Source organism: Danio rerio, chromosome 4 (genome assembly GCF_049306965.1).
Source record: "Danio rerio strain Tuebingen ecotype United States chromosome 4, GRCz12tu, whole genome shotgun sequence".
Taxonomy (NCBI): Eukaryota; Metazoa; Chordata; class Actinopteri; order Cypriniformes; family Danionidae; genus Danio; species Danio rerio.
Genome location: NC_133179.1, coordinates 68,537,628 through 68,554,450, shown reverse-complemented (window position 1 = coordinate 68,554,450; position 16,823 = coordinate 68,537,628). Strand labels below are relative to the sequence as shown.

Here is a 16,823-nt window from a genome sequence, read left to right as displayed (position 1 = left end):
CCAAAAACATTCTGCAGAAATCCGCAGATGTCTACCCAAATTTTCAGCAGAAATAACAAAAAACATCTACAGATTCCGTCTGGCCCTAGTCTTGACTGCAACAGTAAGTGGCAAAAAAGCTTAACAAAACAGACTTTTATTTTGGCATGGCGTGTGACGTCATCAGGCGGCGCCACGTCAGCGCTGTAATTCAACTGGAGTAAGGTTTGTTTTAAAACGTTTACAGATATAACCCGATTGAAAGTTTTAGTTTTTATATGATGCTAAATTATGTTACTGCTGTTCGAAATATTATTTTTAACCCTTTATACAACGTAGTACTAATTTATTCTCAGTAACCGAGGGCTATTTTTTGTAAATAAAGTAACAGAAAAGTGTGTAGTAAGTGTTTTAAAGAAACGTTTTACCTGATTTCTTTTTGTTAATTACTCTTATATAAAGAAACTGTTTAAGTAGTTAAGTGTTAAAGAGAAGTTATTATGTTTCTTTTCATAGTTTTATTTATTTTAAACAGGACATTTTTATTGTTTTGTTCATTTTAAACAGGATAAAGTGTCCAAACACAGAGAAAAACTCCTGCTGAAGCGACTGATCTCCACACTGTTATCAAGATGGCATTTATTAAAGAGGAGAGTGAAGATGTGAAGATTGAAGAAACATTCAGAGTCAAACAGGAAGATCCACAGGAACAAACAGGTTGATTTTTATTCTCAGGCCCCTTTTACACTAGTGCACTTTAGTTTTAAAACGATGTCCACACTAGCATTCCACAGAGCGTTTCTGAACAGCTCTCTGTCCACACCAAAAGACTAAAAACGCACATCACCTGACCACACACACACTCTCAGGCAATCGATGCAGCATTTCTACCCAGATGAGAGCTCTGCTCGTCGGACTGCTCATCAAGCATCTCCCGCTGGATCTAATCTCACTATATTTATTAAACGTGCTATTTCATTCATCTTGTTGTCTTTATCTAACGACATATTCCCTGACTTTGGTCATTGGAATCTATTACTTGTTCTCAGGTAACGTGTTTTGGCTAAGCGCAAAGATAAGTTAATGATTAATGAAACCACGTAGCCTACATTCTGTATATTGACAGATCGATTGCCTTTATTTCCTATATTGTATAAACTTATTGTCTGTTATACTTTTATAATGGCTATTATAGATTATTAAAACTGATATTCAGCAAAAGAGAGGGCATGTTTTGTATTTTCACTGAAATTGAAAGGAGGCAGTTGTTATAGGCTCCGTTTTGTTATAAATATCCACACAGTGAAGATGACGCTCATAAATGCAGCACAACCTCTCAGCATTTCTGCTGTCTGTTAAGTTGCTAATATTAAAATTAAAATAGGCAGTTCCTTAAATCATGTTTACATTTTATTGTTGAGAAAGTGAAACAACGTAGCCAGGATGATGTGAATGAAGTTATAAAGTACACTGTTCCCTTTGAAGATTTACCCGTGTCCTCGGTATAGTCTGTTTTCCATATCAAACTGAGGAGGGGGAGACTGCAGCCTTGATCAAACTTGTGAAGTCTGAACTTACAAGAAGAGGATGCGGTACTAAACTGTGTGTTAGGCTACTTAATATTGAGGAAAAGCCCCAATCAAAGAGGCGAATGTCTGCAGCCCCGCCTCCGTTTTCAGATGTCTGTTTTCCCCATCCACACTGAGACGGAGCAGCAGCAGCGTTTTCATTTCAGAATGAAAACGGCCTCTTCAGCGTTTCCAAAACGCTCGTTTTCGGCACTCGAAAACTCCGGCGTAGTGTGGCAGATGGCATAACCGTAGCAAAACTTATGCATTTTAAAACGAAAATGCATTAGTGTAAATGGGGCCTCAAAGTCCAACTCAGTCATCTGATCCTCATTCAGATATATTTTATTAATAAGAATACTAAATTTAATCCATCTTGCAGCCCTGAGTGTGCTGCCTAGTTCTCCTAAACGCACAAAAGCACTCATTGAAAGACAGGAATATGTTTGCATATGTCACGTTGATCACAATTCCCCTTTTTTCATCAACTTCTTCATGGGTTTAAACTTGTTTCTAGTAGTTGTTACTAGTTCTCACAGATAGTATCTGAATTAGAATTACATCATTATTATAATAACTATTGACCAGGGCTATTGTGTTTAAACAGGGTTTCCTTGGAGTCTTAAATTTACTGAAATGTTGTGCTGTAGGTCTTTAATCTTTTATAAACAAGTCTTCATTTTTCCTTTGGTCTTTAATTAAGGTTCATGTTTTTCTACCCAATCTGGCCAAAACCCATACAATCACCATCAATCCAACTCAATAAAAATTTTATCTTATTATTCAAAAAGGTCATTTTAACTTGTTTTAAATTATTTATTATAATGCTTTAATTATTTTCCTTACAATAACATTTGTTTAAACGTGCTTCATGTATTTACTGCTAAGGACATTGACCTGGACAGACCTGTGTTTTGCACAGGTTTAGTTTATTATAGTTTTTAAAACTTTTAAAACATTTGTCCATTTGTTTTTTTATTTTAAATAAAGTTTATTTTGGAAAAAAAAAGTTTGTTGATACAAGTATTGCTTGCTTGTTAATACACAAAATTTTAAATCTTGCTAGAAATATCTAAAATATATACATAAAAAATTTAATATTCATTTACTATTGTATTATTAAAATTATTATATTTTTGATAGGGCAAATAAAAATCTTTTCCATCTGGGCCATTTTACACGGTATTTAAAATCATTTGAAAGAAATATCTAAAACATTTTAATTTTATTATTCATTTATTATTGTATTATTAAATGTATTAAATTATATTATTTTTTTGATAGAGCAAATAAAATCTTTTTCATCTGGGCCAAATAATTGTTATAAAACATTGTACAGTATTTTAAACTATATGATGTTGCTGTGGGATGACGCGTGACAAACCGAACAAATTATAGTAGAACAAAAATGTTTAGCATTGCACTGACTACAACTGGCCAACAAGCTAGTCTAAAAATGACTTTTTCTGTTTAAGAAATGGATTACAGCATGCTGATGATATGCAAACATTTGAGTGTAAAATTCGTCAGTATTGACCATATTCTTCATGTACCAGCAGGCTGCGCCATTGGAGTCTTTTTACTTGAGTTTTTTTTTTTAAAGAATTAATTTATCCATCATAAAAACAGTGTTATGCTGCTTAGGCATGAGACAATAACTGCTTTCAAGGTATGCCGTTTGGAAAAATCAAAGTTTTAAAACGGCCAATATTTTCTTCTGTACCATTCCTACAGTATATCTAAGTTTGTTTGTTTTTTTCACGACAACAGTATCTCCAGCAGATAAAAGATGTCATTTTTAATCGTAAAGAAATGTGTTTTTGAAACTAATGAAGACAGCAGAAGTCAATGATTCATTTAAATTTTTTAGCCTGACAAAAAAAGAAAAAAGACTCAAAAGAAAATATATTGTAATATAAAGTTTTTGTTTTTTACCCAGACATTCATTCATTCATTCATTTTCTTGTCGGCTTAGTCCCTTTATTAATCCAGGGTCGCCACAGCAGAATGAACCACCAACTTATCCAGCAAGTTTTTATGCAGCGGATGCCATTCCAGCCGCAACCCATCTCTGGAAAACATCCACACACATTCACTCATACACTATGGACAATTTAGTCTACCCAATTCACCTGTACCACATGTCTTGGGACTGTGGGGGAAACCGGAGCACCCAGAGGAAACCCTAGCAAACGCAGGGAGAACATGCAAACTCCACACAGAAACACTAACTGAGCCGAGGCTCGACCCAGCGACCTTCTTGCTGTGAGGCGACAGCACTACCTACTGCGCCACTGCCTCGCCACCCAGACATTTAAAAATAATATATTTTAGAGCAGTAATCTCAGTACCTCAAAACCGTGATATTTTTATTCAAGCTTATCATACCGTCAGAATCTTATACTGGCCCATGCCTAATGCTGCTTGATGTTGCAAAGTTATATTTTCTTATTTTTCTTTGTATGTATAGTCATGAACATGTATAGCCGTTTATTATTCCAGGTCATTTCTCCAATAGGCAACTGAATTGTAAGTTTTAAATCAATAGCAAATGAGATCAGGTCACTATGACATGATTGAGAATGTTTATATGTTGCTGTTTGTCGTTGTACTACGTCTATTCTGAGAGCTGATGCTGAGTATTCTTAGGAATTTTCACACTTGAAATTGTTAACCCTGGGTCATTCTAACCCTGGATAAACAGAATCCTGGGTTACCTGTAAATACGTTTCACACTGCTCATGCTATACCTGGGGTTATAAAATAATCCTGGGTGTTCATTAACAGACAGTTCACATTCGCAAACACCGGGTTAACAATATTATTTGTATATTTACATTGTCACTGTCCCTGATTGGACAAACAGCAGATAACCTTTTTTTTAAATGGCATTTCTGCATTTTGTCAGGTATATAAAATGTCATCATGTAGGTCTTCAGCTAAGCCTCAGGACATGCACAAAGGCAAGAAAACAAAAACAAAAGTACAAATGAATGAATACCAGTAGCAAAGTATGTCATCTTGCCATATTCTCATCACTTCAATTTACAGCAAACATGGCATTAAGCATTTGCACAAGTTCATTCATTCATTTACCTTCGGCTTACTCCCTTTATTCATCAGGGGTCGCCACAGTGGAATGAACCACCAACTTATCAAGCATATGCTTTAAACAGCGGATACCTGTCCAGCTGCAAACCAGTACCGGAAAACATTTGCATAAATTATATACAATAATGCAAACTCACAAATATAAGCTGAATTATGCGCACTTGCTATGAACATGCAGGATTTGTGTCAATCAGGTTTTCCAAGAAAGAGATGCACATGAGGGAACACAACATAAGTAATCTAGAGCATTTGATCATTTGCATTTACAGCCACAGGCACAAAAAGAGCTTGGTTTTTCTCTGACCTCCAAAATGAAATATTCTGCAAGGTATATGATCTGATTTTGAGCTGAAACGTCAGACACATTCTAGGAACACTAAAGACTTACTTTACATCTTGTAAAAAAGGTTCATAATAGGAACTCTTTAAAGGTATTTCTGACCCAAAAATGTAAATAGCCTCACCATTGACTTTCCATTGTGTGGTATTAAACCTTGATGAGTTTCCTGATTCTGTTGAACACAAAATAAGATATTGTGATAAAAACGCTGGCTTACTTTGTGTTCCAGAAGAAAGGAAATGTTTAAAAGCACATGATGGAGAGTAAATAGTAGAGTCCCTTTAATATTTGGGGTAAAAATCCATATCATGCTTACCACTTTGTGCTTTCATACTAAAGTTCACTTTTTTTGTTCTTTTTTTAAAGACCTGATGGTGCTGAAAGAAGAGACTCATCAATGGAATGAAATGGAAGAAAAAAAACACCAAGAAATAACAACTGATGAAAAACCCACACTCACTAAAAAGACTTCATCACGCGGAAGACCTCGGAAATCCAAATCTGGGTGTAATTTCAGCTGTAAACGGTGTAGAAAGAGTTTCAGTCAAAGGTCAAACCTTGATGTTCACATGAGAGTTCACACAGGGGAGAAACCTTACACCTGCAAACAGTGTGGAAAAAGCTTCTATACTATAGGAAACTTAACAGTGCACATGAGAATTCACACTGGAGAGAGGCCGTATGCATGCCAAAAGTGTGGGAAAAGCTTCTATACTACAGGAAACTTGGCAGCGCACATGAGAATTCACACTGGGGAGGAGCCTTACTCTTGCCTCCAGTGTGGAAAGAGTTATAAGCAAAATGGCAACCTTGAAGTCCACATGAGAACTCACACTGGAGAGAGAAGCTTTATTTGCACACAGTGTGGGAAAGGTTTTTCTCAAAAACAAAACCTTACCATCCACATGAGGATTCACACTGGAGAGAAACCTTACACATGCACAGAGTGTGGTAAAAGTTTCAGATGTAAAAACACACTCGATCACCACATGATAAGTCACACTGGAGAGAAGCCGTTTGCATGTGCTCATTGTGGAAAGAGCTTCACAACCAAAGCTAGGCTCATGAATCACACGAATGGTCACACTGGAACCACATGTGATCAGTGTGGAAAGAGTCTCACATGCAAAGACTCCATAAAGCAACACATGAAGATTCACTCAGGCGAGCGTTTTCGATGCAGTGAGTGTGGAAAGGGCTTTAAACATAAAAGAAGCCTCATCAATCATATGAAGCTTCACAATGGAGAGAAAAAATGAGGCCTTGTCAAGCGGAGCTTAAGGCTCTCACCCGGGATAGCATGGAATAGCATCTCGGGACAAGCGTGAACTCTTGAATACATCTCAAGTTACTGGAATGAAACCTTTTGAACCTGAAGATTTAAACTCAATAACTGAAGAGGGGTGAAGATGTACCAGGTTGTGAGAGTTTCTACTTCTTCTTTGCAAGAAAGCAAAATAACTCTATATGTGTTTCAAGTTATTATGAACTGAAAACCAAATTTGTGCACATTGCACACTGCAATCAAATGGTCGGCACTGAAAAGAGAATTAGAAAGATTAGGGAGGAGAAAATGTTTGGGGAGATGCAGGGTAAACTCTCCTACACTCTTAGATTGTGTTTTTGATTATTCACATTGTTTGATTTTCACTCCCTTGAACAAACACCGATTTGCCTCCAATTTTGGGCTTTTGTCTGCAGTTTCACAATAATTGTTGGTGAATAAAAATCCACCTAAACTCGGCCGGTGTGAACTTGCAATGACAGTGAGAGACTGATGCAGACTCTATAAAGCCCTGATCAGACTACACAATGCCATTTGCCAATTACAACAGATCAGATTTGTGTCAGATTATGAGATTTTGACTTGATCAAATCTTGATGTGTTGTGGGTAACAAAAGAAGACTTTGGTTTCAAAACACTACACATTTATTTTGATGGACTGATTTTAGAAAATAAAAAAGTTTTCCTGTATTCAGACAATTAAACTTTCTGTAAACAACTAGTTTCCCTTAAAGAAATGTTCATGTGAAAACATAACTACAAATAAATCTGTGTATGGGAAACCCAGTGTCTCAATTGTGAATGAGAACATGACTGATTTGTTAGCTTACATGCTAATTCCAGGACTTAACAGACTACTGAAGGACTTCAGCTATCTGTAAATTCCAATTATTATTAATATGCAATACATATTGTTATTGTACTGCTCATGTGGACTGATAGATTATATTGTATGCTGTCTGCATATATATATATATATATATATATATATATATATATATATATATATACTATTACTAACCAGCAATGATAGGTGAACTAAATAAAAATTGAAAGAGGATACTTTTATTTGACCTTTCATGAGTCTAATAAATCTCAAAGTCACACTTTAAAAGAAGGTCCAAAAACCTGCATTTACAAATGAAGAATGTTTTGCAAAGCATAAAAGGTTGTTAACCAGGTAATGCTGTGTACAATTTGTATTAGTTACACCAAATTTAACTTGTTTATTGTAAAAAGGGTTTACATGGATATTGACATGAGACATTCTGTAATATGCATTATGTATTATGAGTCATGAGTAGGGCCAGACAGAATCTGTCAACGTTTTTTGCTATTTCTGCAAAGAATTTTGATAAAAATCTGTTAATTTCTGCCGAAATATTTTGGGAGTATCATAACTAAATCCTAAATATGTGAAACAAAGAATAATATCTTTTAAACTTTTATTTAATGTTTAAAATGCAAATCCAATTAGATCCACTTTATCTGGTAAACAAAGCAAGTCTCTCGTATAATATTTCTACTAAAAGACAGAAAATATTACTGTACAAACTGCATTGTACATAAATCAGATAAACATTTTCATATTAGTCAATAATATTACTGTTATTAATTTAAAAAGTGAATAAATATATATTTACACACATTTACTCAAATTAAATAGAATTAATGATGGGCTAAAAATCTGCAGAAAATCTGTGGAATTCTGCGCGTGACATTATTAATACAGTGATCTTTTTTTTTTTTTTTTTTTGCTCTGCACAGTTGCCAGACATTCAGAATCGCTCCCCAGCAAACATCAAAAACAGGTGGGTTCAACAAAGGTTTCCACCCATGTAAAAAAAAAAAAAATGTTGCACAACAAATAGTAGTAATAACTATAATATACAGCCACAGTAAAGTTTGGAATACTTTATAATAAGCTTATTCAGCTCACTAAAATGTTATTGCATTTTTAAATCACTGTTATTTTATTAAATGTTTAAAATATAATTTATTCACGTTTAAGCCTGAATTGTACGCATGATTAGTCTTCAGTGTGATGATTATGGAGGACCAAGAGTCCGAGGTTGCCACAGCGGGATGAACCGCCAACTTATCCAGCAAGTTTTTACACAGCAGATGCCCTTCCAGCCGCAACCCATCTCTGGAAAACACACAAACACACACATGCTCTCTCTCTTTCACACATGCACACACACTCACACAGAGGCACGCACGCATGTGTCACACACACACACATGCACATAAGCTCTCTCTCACACACACTCTCTTTCTCACACACATATGCACGCACGCACACACACACACTCTTATGCTTATGGTTATTATTGTTCTGTATTTTGATGTACAAATGATCTATAGAAATGTCATAGAGCTACAGTGTATAGAATTAAAAGTCAGGGAGTAGTCAGTTATTTATAAATGCATTATTTATCTAACAATTGTCAACAGAACAGTAATGAAAATAGAGTAGAAAATGTAAAAAATAATAAATTAGTTATTAATAATACAGTATTAACAATATAAATAAACAATGTAAATAAAATGTTAAAGACAAACAGAAACTGAAACAAAGTGGACTTAAAAGTCAAGGACCAGTCATTTATAAATGCAATATTTATTTAACATTGGTCAACAAAACAGTAATGAACATGGAATAAAAAAATCTAAAAAATTAAATAAGTTAAATATTAACAGAAAAAAATACAAAAATTAACAAATTAAATAAAATGTTGAATAAATTTAGAAACCAACAAGTGAAATAGAATAAATTGAACTATTATGGTGTACCATTGTGGAGGATAGTAGCATCTGTGTGCAAGTCCAATATAAACTAAGGATAGCTGATGTTGTGCTGCATCTTCTTTTGTTTAAAAGTAACTGTGTAGTTACAAATACAGGGAAAATCTGTTTGCTAATTATACATACATGAACACATTAGTGCATTGAATGACTACGTTTTTGTGAGCTAAACTAGGTTTTTGGGAACTAAGCATTGTATCAGTTGATGAAATATGGTTATTTTCTGTAAATTAAAACAGTCCTATAAAACTTCCGTATTTTTACAGAAAATTCCTGGCAACCACTGCCTGTATTTTTCAGTAAATTTAAAGGATTTTTTTAGCAGTGTAAATAAATTAAAGTTAATTATAAATGTTGTGTTGATTGAACTAAACAACATTACCTTACCTTTATGTAACTTACTTAAGTTCACTCAAATGAATATTCTTTCTTTAAGGTAACTTAACTCGGTTACGTGGAACCTGTTGAGATAAAAAAGTTAATTAAAGCCAACATATCATTTTTTTGAGTGCAAGGTCCTCTGTCCACGAGACTGCAATGGGCAAAAATAGAATAAATAATTTTAACTCAATGACTCCTTTAATAAAGCACAAAATAGCTCTGTAAATTAATTTAACTATGTTTCTAGAATGTGTGTAATATTTATCTAATATGTAATTGTACAGTTTGTATCTCCAAAAAACAAAAAGAAAAAGATAGAGGTAAAGTTGGTTTTATATTCGCACATTCGTTCATTTAGAAGTCTCTATATTGTTTACCATATTACTTTGAATTTTTGATCGGAATTAGCATGCAAGTATGATTTGAAAACAATATCAACACTTATCTAATTCACTGTGAACAATGCTGTACTTTGATAATCATTAATCATTGTCTGCTAATATGATTTTCCTATTTAGAATTTGCAAAGAATTTTTTTCTGAAATGATATTATTAAGGAGAATGTCTGAATATCCAAATATAAAACCAACTTTACCTCTAGAAAAAAAAGAATGAGGAACTGGACAGGAACATTTCAGGCCTTAAAACCACATGCTGTATTGTACATTCATAATCCATTCCCCCACCTTTTAAAATCTCTCTCATAAACGGTCAAACTATAGTAAATTATTTGAAGTAAATCTCAAAATGCATGCAATTTAAAACACATGATTATTTAAAAACAAGTATGACATGTTTTACATAGATACTGTACTGAATGTACTGAAGCCTAACAAGTTAAGCAAATTTCAACAAACGTTATATCATGTAAACGAAATACACACCCTTTGATAAATCTCAAGCCACTTTTTTTATTGAGGAGCTGGCCTGTTCCTGTTGCCCTAATCTGATGGCCAAACTCCTGTGCTGGCAAACTTTTTCAGACGTGAAATCCAGTCAGCGTCTGACATGGCTTTGTGGAATTTTTCAGACATTTTTTCTCCTATAAATAAAAGGTTTTGAATTAAAGTATCCAAATTTGAAATACAACACACTAAAACATTAACACGTGCAATTATGTAGATTTTCTTATCTTTTTTAAGAAATCACTATCAGAAAAAAAATCCTGAACTTTAAACAAAAAGATGCTGTGCTCTGTCAAATGATGCTGTTTGTCGAAAATCACTAAAGGTCAAGGAACTTTTTTGACCTCTGACCCGCCTCCAGATGACCCTGTTATTCCTTCGTGTACCTTCAGCTCAGTTCGGAAAATTGATTGACATCTGACTAACCTGTTTGACTGCACACCTAGCGGTGAATCTTGGAACGGTTCCTTCCCCAACTTTACCATTGCCATGACTCTGATTGGTCAAATGTTGAAAATGTTGAGAATTACGGTCCGCGATTGGCTGCAAATGTTGAGATGCTGCAACGTGATTGGCTACAATGTTGGACCGAATCGCTCCGATTGGCTCTCATCTTCAACATTTGTGAAATATTGATGGACAATCCTTCAGCAGCTGGCATTGCTAATCCATTGTGCTCTTTAAATCTCATCCTCGTCGCTAATATGTCCTGGCATTCGAGAGAGCCTGGTGCTTCTGTGGAACTTGTTTTACTCTCACTCTCTTGGCGTTTTGAAGGATGTTGTTGGAAAATTTTATTACGAAGTGGCCAAGTCCATCGAATTCCATCCTTGTCGTTCAAATGCTTTGGCGTTTGAAAGAGGCCGGTGCTTTTGTGAAAGGTGTTTTACTCGCACGCTCTTATCGTTTTAAAGAATGTTGTTGCAAAAATTCATGTCATCTTTACCGAAAAGAGCTGCAAATACATACAGAAATGCTATAGTCCAGCCCTCATCAGGAAAGGTAGTATATACATGACGAGGTGGCCGAGTCCATCGAATCCCATTCTTGTCGTTCAAATGGCAAAACTGAAAGTCATCTTACCGAAAATAGTTGCACAAACATACATTTACAAATATGTGCCACAGTCCGGCCTCCACCAGAGAAAAAGGTGTATACGAGACAAGTTGGCAGAGTAGTTAAGGCGATGGACTGCTAGTCCATTGTGCTTTGCACACGTGTGTCTGAATCCCATACTCGTTGCTAACATGTTCTGGCATTTGATAGAATGGTGTTTCTGTAGAAGTTGTTTTACTATCACTCTCTTAGCGGTTTGAAGGATGTTGTTGCAAAATTTAATGTCATCTTTATAAAAAAAGAGCTGCAAATACAAACATATATGCCATAGTCCAGCCCCCATCATGAAAGTGAGTACATACATGACGAGGTGGAAGAGTCCATCGAATCCCATCCTTGTCGTTCAAAAGCTCTGGCGTTTGAAAGAGGCCGGTGCTTCTGTGGAAGGTGTTTTACTCGCAACTCTTATCGTTTTGAAGGATGTTGTTGCAAAATTTAACGTCATCTTTACCGAAAATAGCAGCAAATACATACAGAAATGCCATAGTCCAGCCCCCAACAGGCAAGTGAGTACATACATGACGGGGTGGCCGAGTCCATCGAATCCCATTTTTGTCGTTCATTTGCTCTGTCGTTCATACAGCAAAACTGAAAGTCATCTTACCGAAAATAGTTGCAGAAACATACATTTACAATTATGTGCCACAGTCCGGCCTCCACCAGAGAAGTCGGAAAATACATGATGAGGTGGCCGAGTGGTTAAGGCGATAGACTGCTAATCCATTGTGCTCTGCACGCGTGGGTTCGAATCCCATCCTCGTCGTTTATATGTTCTGGCTTTCGAGAGATCATGGTGTTTCTGCAGAAGTTCTTTTACTCTCACTCTTTTAGCGTTTTAAAGGATGTTGTTGCAAAATTTTATGTCATCTTTATCGAAAATAGCTGCAAATACAAACATATGCCATAGTCCAGCCCCCATCATGAAAGTGAGTACATACATGACGAGGTGGAAGAGTCCATCGAATCCCATCCTTGTCGTTCAAATCCTCTGGCGTTTGAAAGAGGCCGGTGCTTCCGTGGAAAGTGTTTTACTCGCACGCTCTTATCGTTTTGAAGGATGTTGTTGCAAAATTTAACGTCATCTTTACCGAAAATAGCAGCAAATACATACAGAAATGCCATAGTACAGCCCCCAACAGGAAAGTGAGTACATACAAGACGGGGTGGCCGAGTCCATCGAATCCCATTTTTGTTGTTCATTTGATCATTCGTTCATACGGCAAAACTGAAAGTCATCTTACCGAAAATAGTTGCAGAAACATACATATACAATTATGTGCCACAGTCAGGCCTCCACCAGAGAAGAAGGAAAATACATGACGCGGTGGCCGTGTGGTTGAAGGCTGATTTATACTTCTGCGTAAAACGCCGGTGTATGCTACGGCGCTGACGCATAGCCCCTCACCGTGGCCGTCACTGACGTGCACCTCTCAAAAAATGTAACTACACGTCGCAACGACGCGTAGCGTAAGCTCTGTGATTGGTTGGCTTGGTAGCGCTGACGAGTCTGGGCGGGACCGAGAGCCGCGCGAATGGCGCGAGCGATTGTTTACAAGTGTGGAGTCCCATGAAGGAGCTCCGGGTGGAAAGTTTTGTTTTGTATTAACCTCATAGTTAAAGTTGTTGCACGTCCGCCGGTTCCTGCATCAAAATGAGCGAGTTTGAGCCACTTGTACATCCCGGAAGTGTTCAGGAAAAGCAAAAAAGCCGCAAAGAAACTCGACACAGAGGAAGATTTACACCTCACTGCCAACTAGTGTTTCAGAAGTGTTAATGCAGACCAACAGAGACAGCGCACAGAAGTATAAATGCACAGCCACGCGCGTTGCCTGCGCCGTGGGTTACGCTGGTCACTTGACGCAGAAGTATAAATCAGGCAAAACTGAATGTCATCTTACCAAAAATAGTTGCAGAAACATAAGTAACCCTAGTGAAATAGTAAAATTTTTATTTATAATATTATTTAGAGCAGAATAATCATATTATTATTATATCTACAAGTCTTTATAAATATGATAAACAAAATAAAATTCATGTATACAAATGTAGTTTGAGGTAAAGTAACAACCAATCATAGGAGCGGGTTGTTAGCTCCGCCCCTCCCAGCTTGCTGGGAGAGAGAGACAGAGCAGAGACGAGACCGGTTGGCAGAATAATAGAGGAGCAAATTTGAACAAAAAGATTAAAATACAGTATGTTATGATTCCTAAACAGTTTAAAAGTGATTTTAGTTGTACTAAATCAAGTTGTACCTGCAAAATAGTTGTTATTTAGTGTGTTAGTGTGTTTAAGAGTGTGTTAAAGTCAGACCGCATGTTGCATTGCGTTTACAGTGCGCTGACGCCATTTTGCAATCGCGTGTGTGTGAGAAGACCATAGAGTGATATAGAAATCGTGAATTTGACAGGTATTCCATTATATTAGTACTAGGGATGTAACGGTATCAGAATTTCACGGTACGGTAATACCTCGGTATGAATGTCACGGTACGGTATTTATTGAATCATTTACAGGAAAAAACAAAACTTATGAAAATACTCCAAAAAAGTGCCAAAAGTGTCAATGACATACAAATTAGCCATCTATCTGTAAGCTTTGAAACAGGAACTTCAATTTTAATAACAAAAAAAATATTAAACCATGTAAAAAATAAAGTTTCAATTTAGTATTGTTGAAAACTCATGACATTCAACATTTAATCACACTCAGCCCATCTAGCCAGATGAGAGCTCTGCTAGTCGGACTTCTCATCAAGCATCTCCCGCTGGATCTAATCTCACTATATTTATTAAACGGGATATTTCATTTATCTTGTTGTCTTTATCTAACGACATATTCCCTGACTTTGGTCATTGGAATCTATTACTTGTTCTCAGGTAACGTGTTTTGGCTGAGCGCAAAGATAAGTTAATGATTAATGTAACCACGTACATTCTGTATATTGACTGATTGCTTGCCTTTATTTCCTATAATGTATAAACTTATTGTATGTTATACTTTTAAAATGGCCATTATCGATTCTTAAAACAAAAAAGCAAAAGAGAGGGTGTGTTTCGTATTTTCACTGAAATTGAAAGGAGGCAGTTGTTATCGGCTCCGTTTTGTTATAAATATCCACACAGTGAAGATGACGCTCATATATGCAGCAAGACGCCTCAACATGTCTGCTGTCTAAGTTGCTATATTAAAATGAAAATAGGCAGTTCCTTAAATCATGTTTACATTTTATTGTTGACAAAGTGAAACAACGAAGACAGGGTGATGTGAATGAAGTTATAAAGTACACTGTTCCCTTTGAAGATTTACCGTGTCCTCGGTATAGTCTGCTTTTCCATATCAAACTGAGAAGAAGAGACTGCAGCCATGATCAAAATTGCGAAGTCTGAACTTACACGGAGATAATGCAGGACTGAACTGTGTGTGTTAGGCTACTTAATATTCAGGAAAAGCCCCAATCAGAGAGGCGAACGTCTGCAGCCCCGCTTCCGTTTTCAGATGTCTCCGTTTTCCATCATCCACACTGAGACGGAAAAGCAGCGTTTCAGAATGAAAACGGCTTCTCCAGCGTTTTCGAAACGCTCCGTTTTCGGCGCTCGAGAACTCCGGCGTAGTGTGGACGGTTGGCGTAACCGTAGCAAAACTTATGCGTTTTCAAACTAAAACGCATTAGTGTAAACGGGGCCTTAGAGTTTTCCAGCTCTTTTCATCCCCGCTTCTAGCAGCACACTCCATTTCCGCATTACTGGATCTGTAGCGACAACAGACCGCAAGGGATGATGGTCAAGCATGGGCTGATGGCAATTGTAGTTTTCGCTACCTCCCGTTCACTTCATTCGCCTGAGCAAATTTTCTCAGAAGACCTATAGTTTTACCGAGTCATGCGACTTAGGTAATATCGAAAAAAATTAATATTGCGGTATGACGGTATTTACAATACCGTTACATCCCTAATTAGTACACATATTTCAATTTATCCTCATTTCACCGGATAAAGTAAGAATTTGCCAAAAAGTTAATTCCTTTATTGGACTGCGATTTATTAATACAGCTCTAAGGACTGATTTTCACCCTGGAAATGCCCGATCTCATCTGAACTCGGAAGTAAAGCGGGGTCGGGCCTGGTTAGTACTTGGATGGGAGACTGCCTGGGAATACCAGGTGCTGTAAGCTTTTCGAAGTCCTTCATTTGGCAGCTGATAGACTTCCCCGTGTCACAGCTTCGCTGCCATTATTTTTTCTCGCCTTCAAGGGCATTGTTTCTCTGTCGGTGCTGTGTCGATGCCAGCTGAGCTGCGCTCGTTCCCTGGTGCTGCGCCTGTTTTAAATAGCCAACTCTTGACGGCCTATTTCGCTTACGGCCATACCACCCTGGCAACGCCCCCTTGAGTTTGACTGAGTCATTGCTTTCAAGGAAGTGTGAGGTGGCAGTAGGGAGAGAAAGGCTCTCCCATTTTGATTTGCTTTATTGTTTTTTTCTTGATTTTGCTTAAATTAAATTGTATTAATTTTGTTTAGTTTTAGTTAAACCCCAGACAGTGTTATCTGTTTGGGGTTAAAACGTTTTGAAAGGATGGACACTTTGGTAAAGAAACTGGAACTGAAAATGGACTATGGCAGCATGGACAAAGCTACTCCTGAAAACAACAATTCAAGAGATTCAAACAACGGCATCGACGATAATGACACATTGGCAACTGTTGTGGCAAGAAGGAGGAAAACTAAATCAGACACAAGTAGAGAAGGAAGTGGAGAAATGCAACAAACTAAAGGTAAAGCAAATGCTGAACACTTGGAAAACAGCCAACAAACAAGTCATAGAAATGAGATGATAAACAAACTGAAAAGTCAAGCTAGATTTCAGCGACAATATAAAAAAGAAACAACTTTGACAATGACTGTGAAAGATCCTGAAAATATCACTGTAACGATCATTATAAAGGCTGTGGAAGATAAGACTGGAATTGGAAAATTGTTTGGACTGAGGAAAAAATGCAATTTTGACTATGAACTAACTATGGAAAATGAAACGAACTGTGATCACTTAATGAATGGACTAATGATTAACCAACAATTCTGTCAAATATCAAAACTTTGTGCAACTGAGAGAATGGTTTCTTTCTTAAATTTGCCAAACTATATTCAAGATAGTGAAATCATCCAAAAGCTTGTGGACTGGGGAGTTTTTCCAATTCTCCCACTGAGAAGAAGATATTATCCAGGAACAACTGTGGCTGATGGAACAAGGTTCATCAGGGTGAAATTTCCAAAAGAAGTCATGACTCTTCCTTACAATGTCAAGTTTGACACAGAGGAAGGACCAAAATATTTTA

The 16,823-nt window shown here is 36.7% G+C and overlaps 1 protein-coding gene, 1 non-coding gene and 1 pseudogene across 6 annotated transcripts in view; all 3 read left to right on the top strand.

The window, feature by feature from the left end:
• The first annotated feature begins 148 nt into the window (after window positions 1-148).
• The window catches only part of LOC141375013 (uncharacterized), a 30,168-nt gene continuing 13,493 nt past the window's right edge, over window positions 149-16,823 (top strand). The window contains exons 1-3 of one of the 5 annotated variants that reach the window (XR_012402618.1): window positions 149-199; window positions 547-696; window positions 5,365-6,970. Coding sequence is in view for 3 of the 5 variants with exons in the window: in XM_073948837.1 (XP_073804938.1) it covers window positions 612-696; window positions 5,365-6,257 (978 nt within the window). In the remaining 2 variants the exon portion in view is untranslated. Of the gene's footprint in view, window positions 382-546; window positions 697-5,364; window positions 7,066-16,823 lie in introns of those variants that run through there. The other 4 variants (XR_012402617.1, XM_073948837.1, XM_021475756.3 and 1 more) reach the window with 4 other exon arrangements.
• Window positions 12,175-12,256, top strand: trnas-gcu (transfer RNA serine (anticodon GCU)). The gene has a single exon. It is a non-coding gene; the product is annotated as a tRNA-Ser (tRNA).
• Window positions 15,543-15,663, top strand: LOC137494170 (5S ribosomal RNA; annotated as a pseudogene).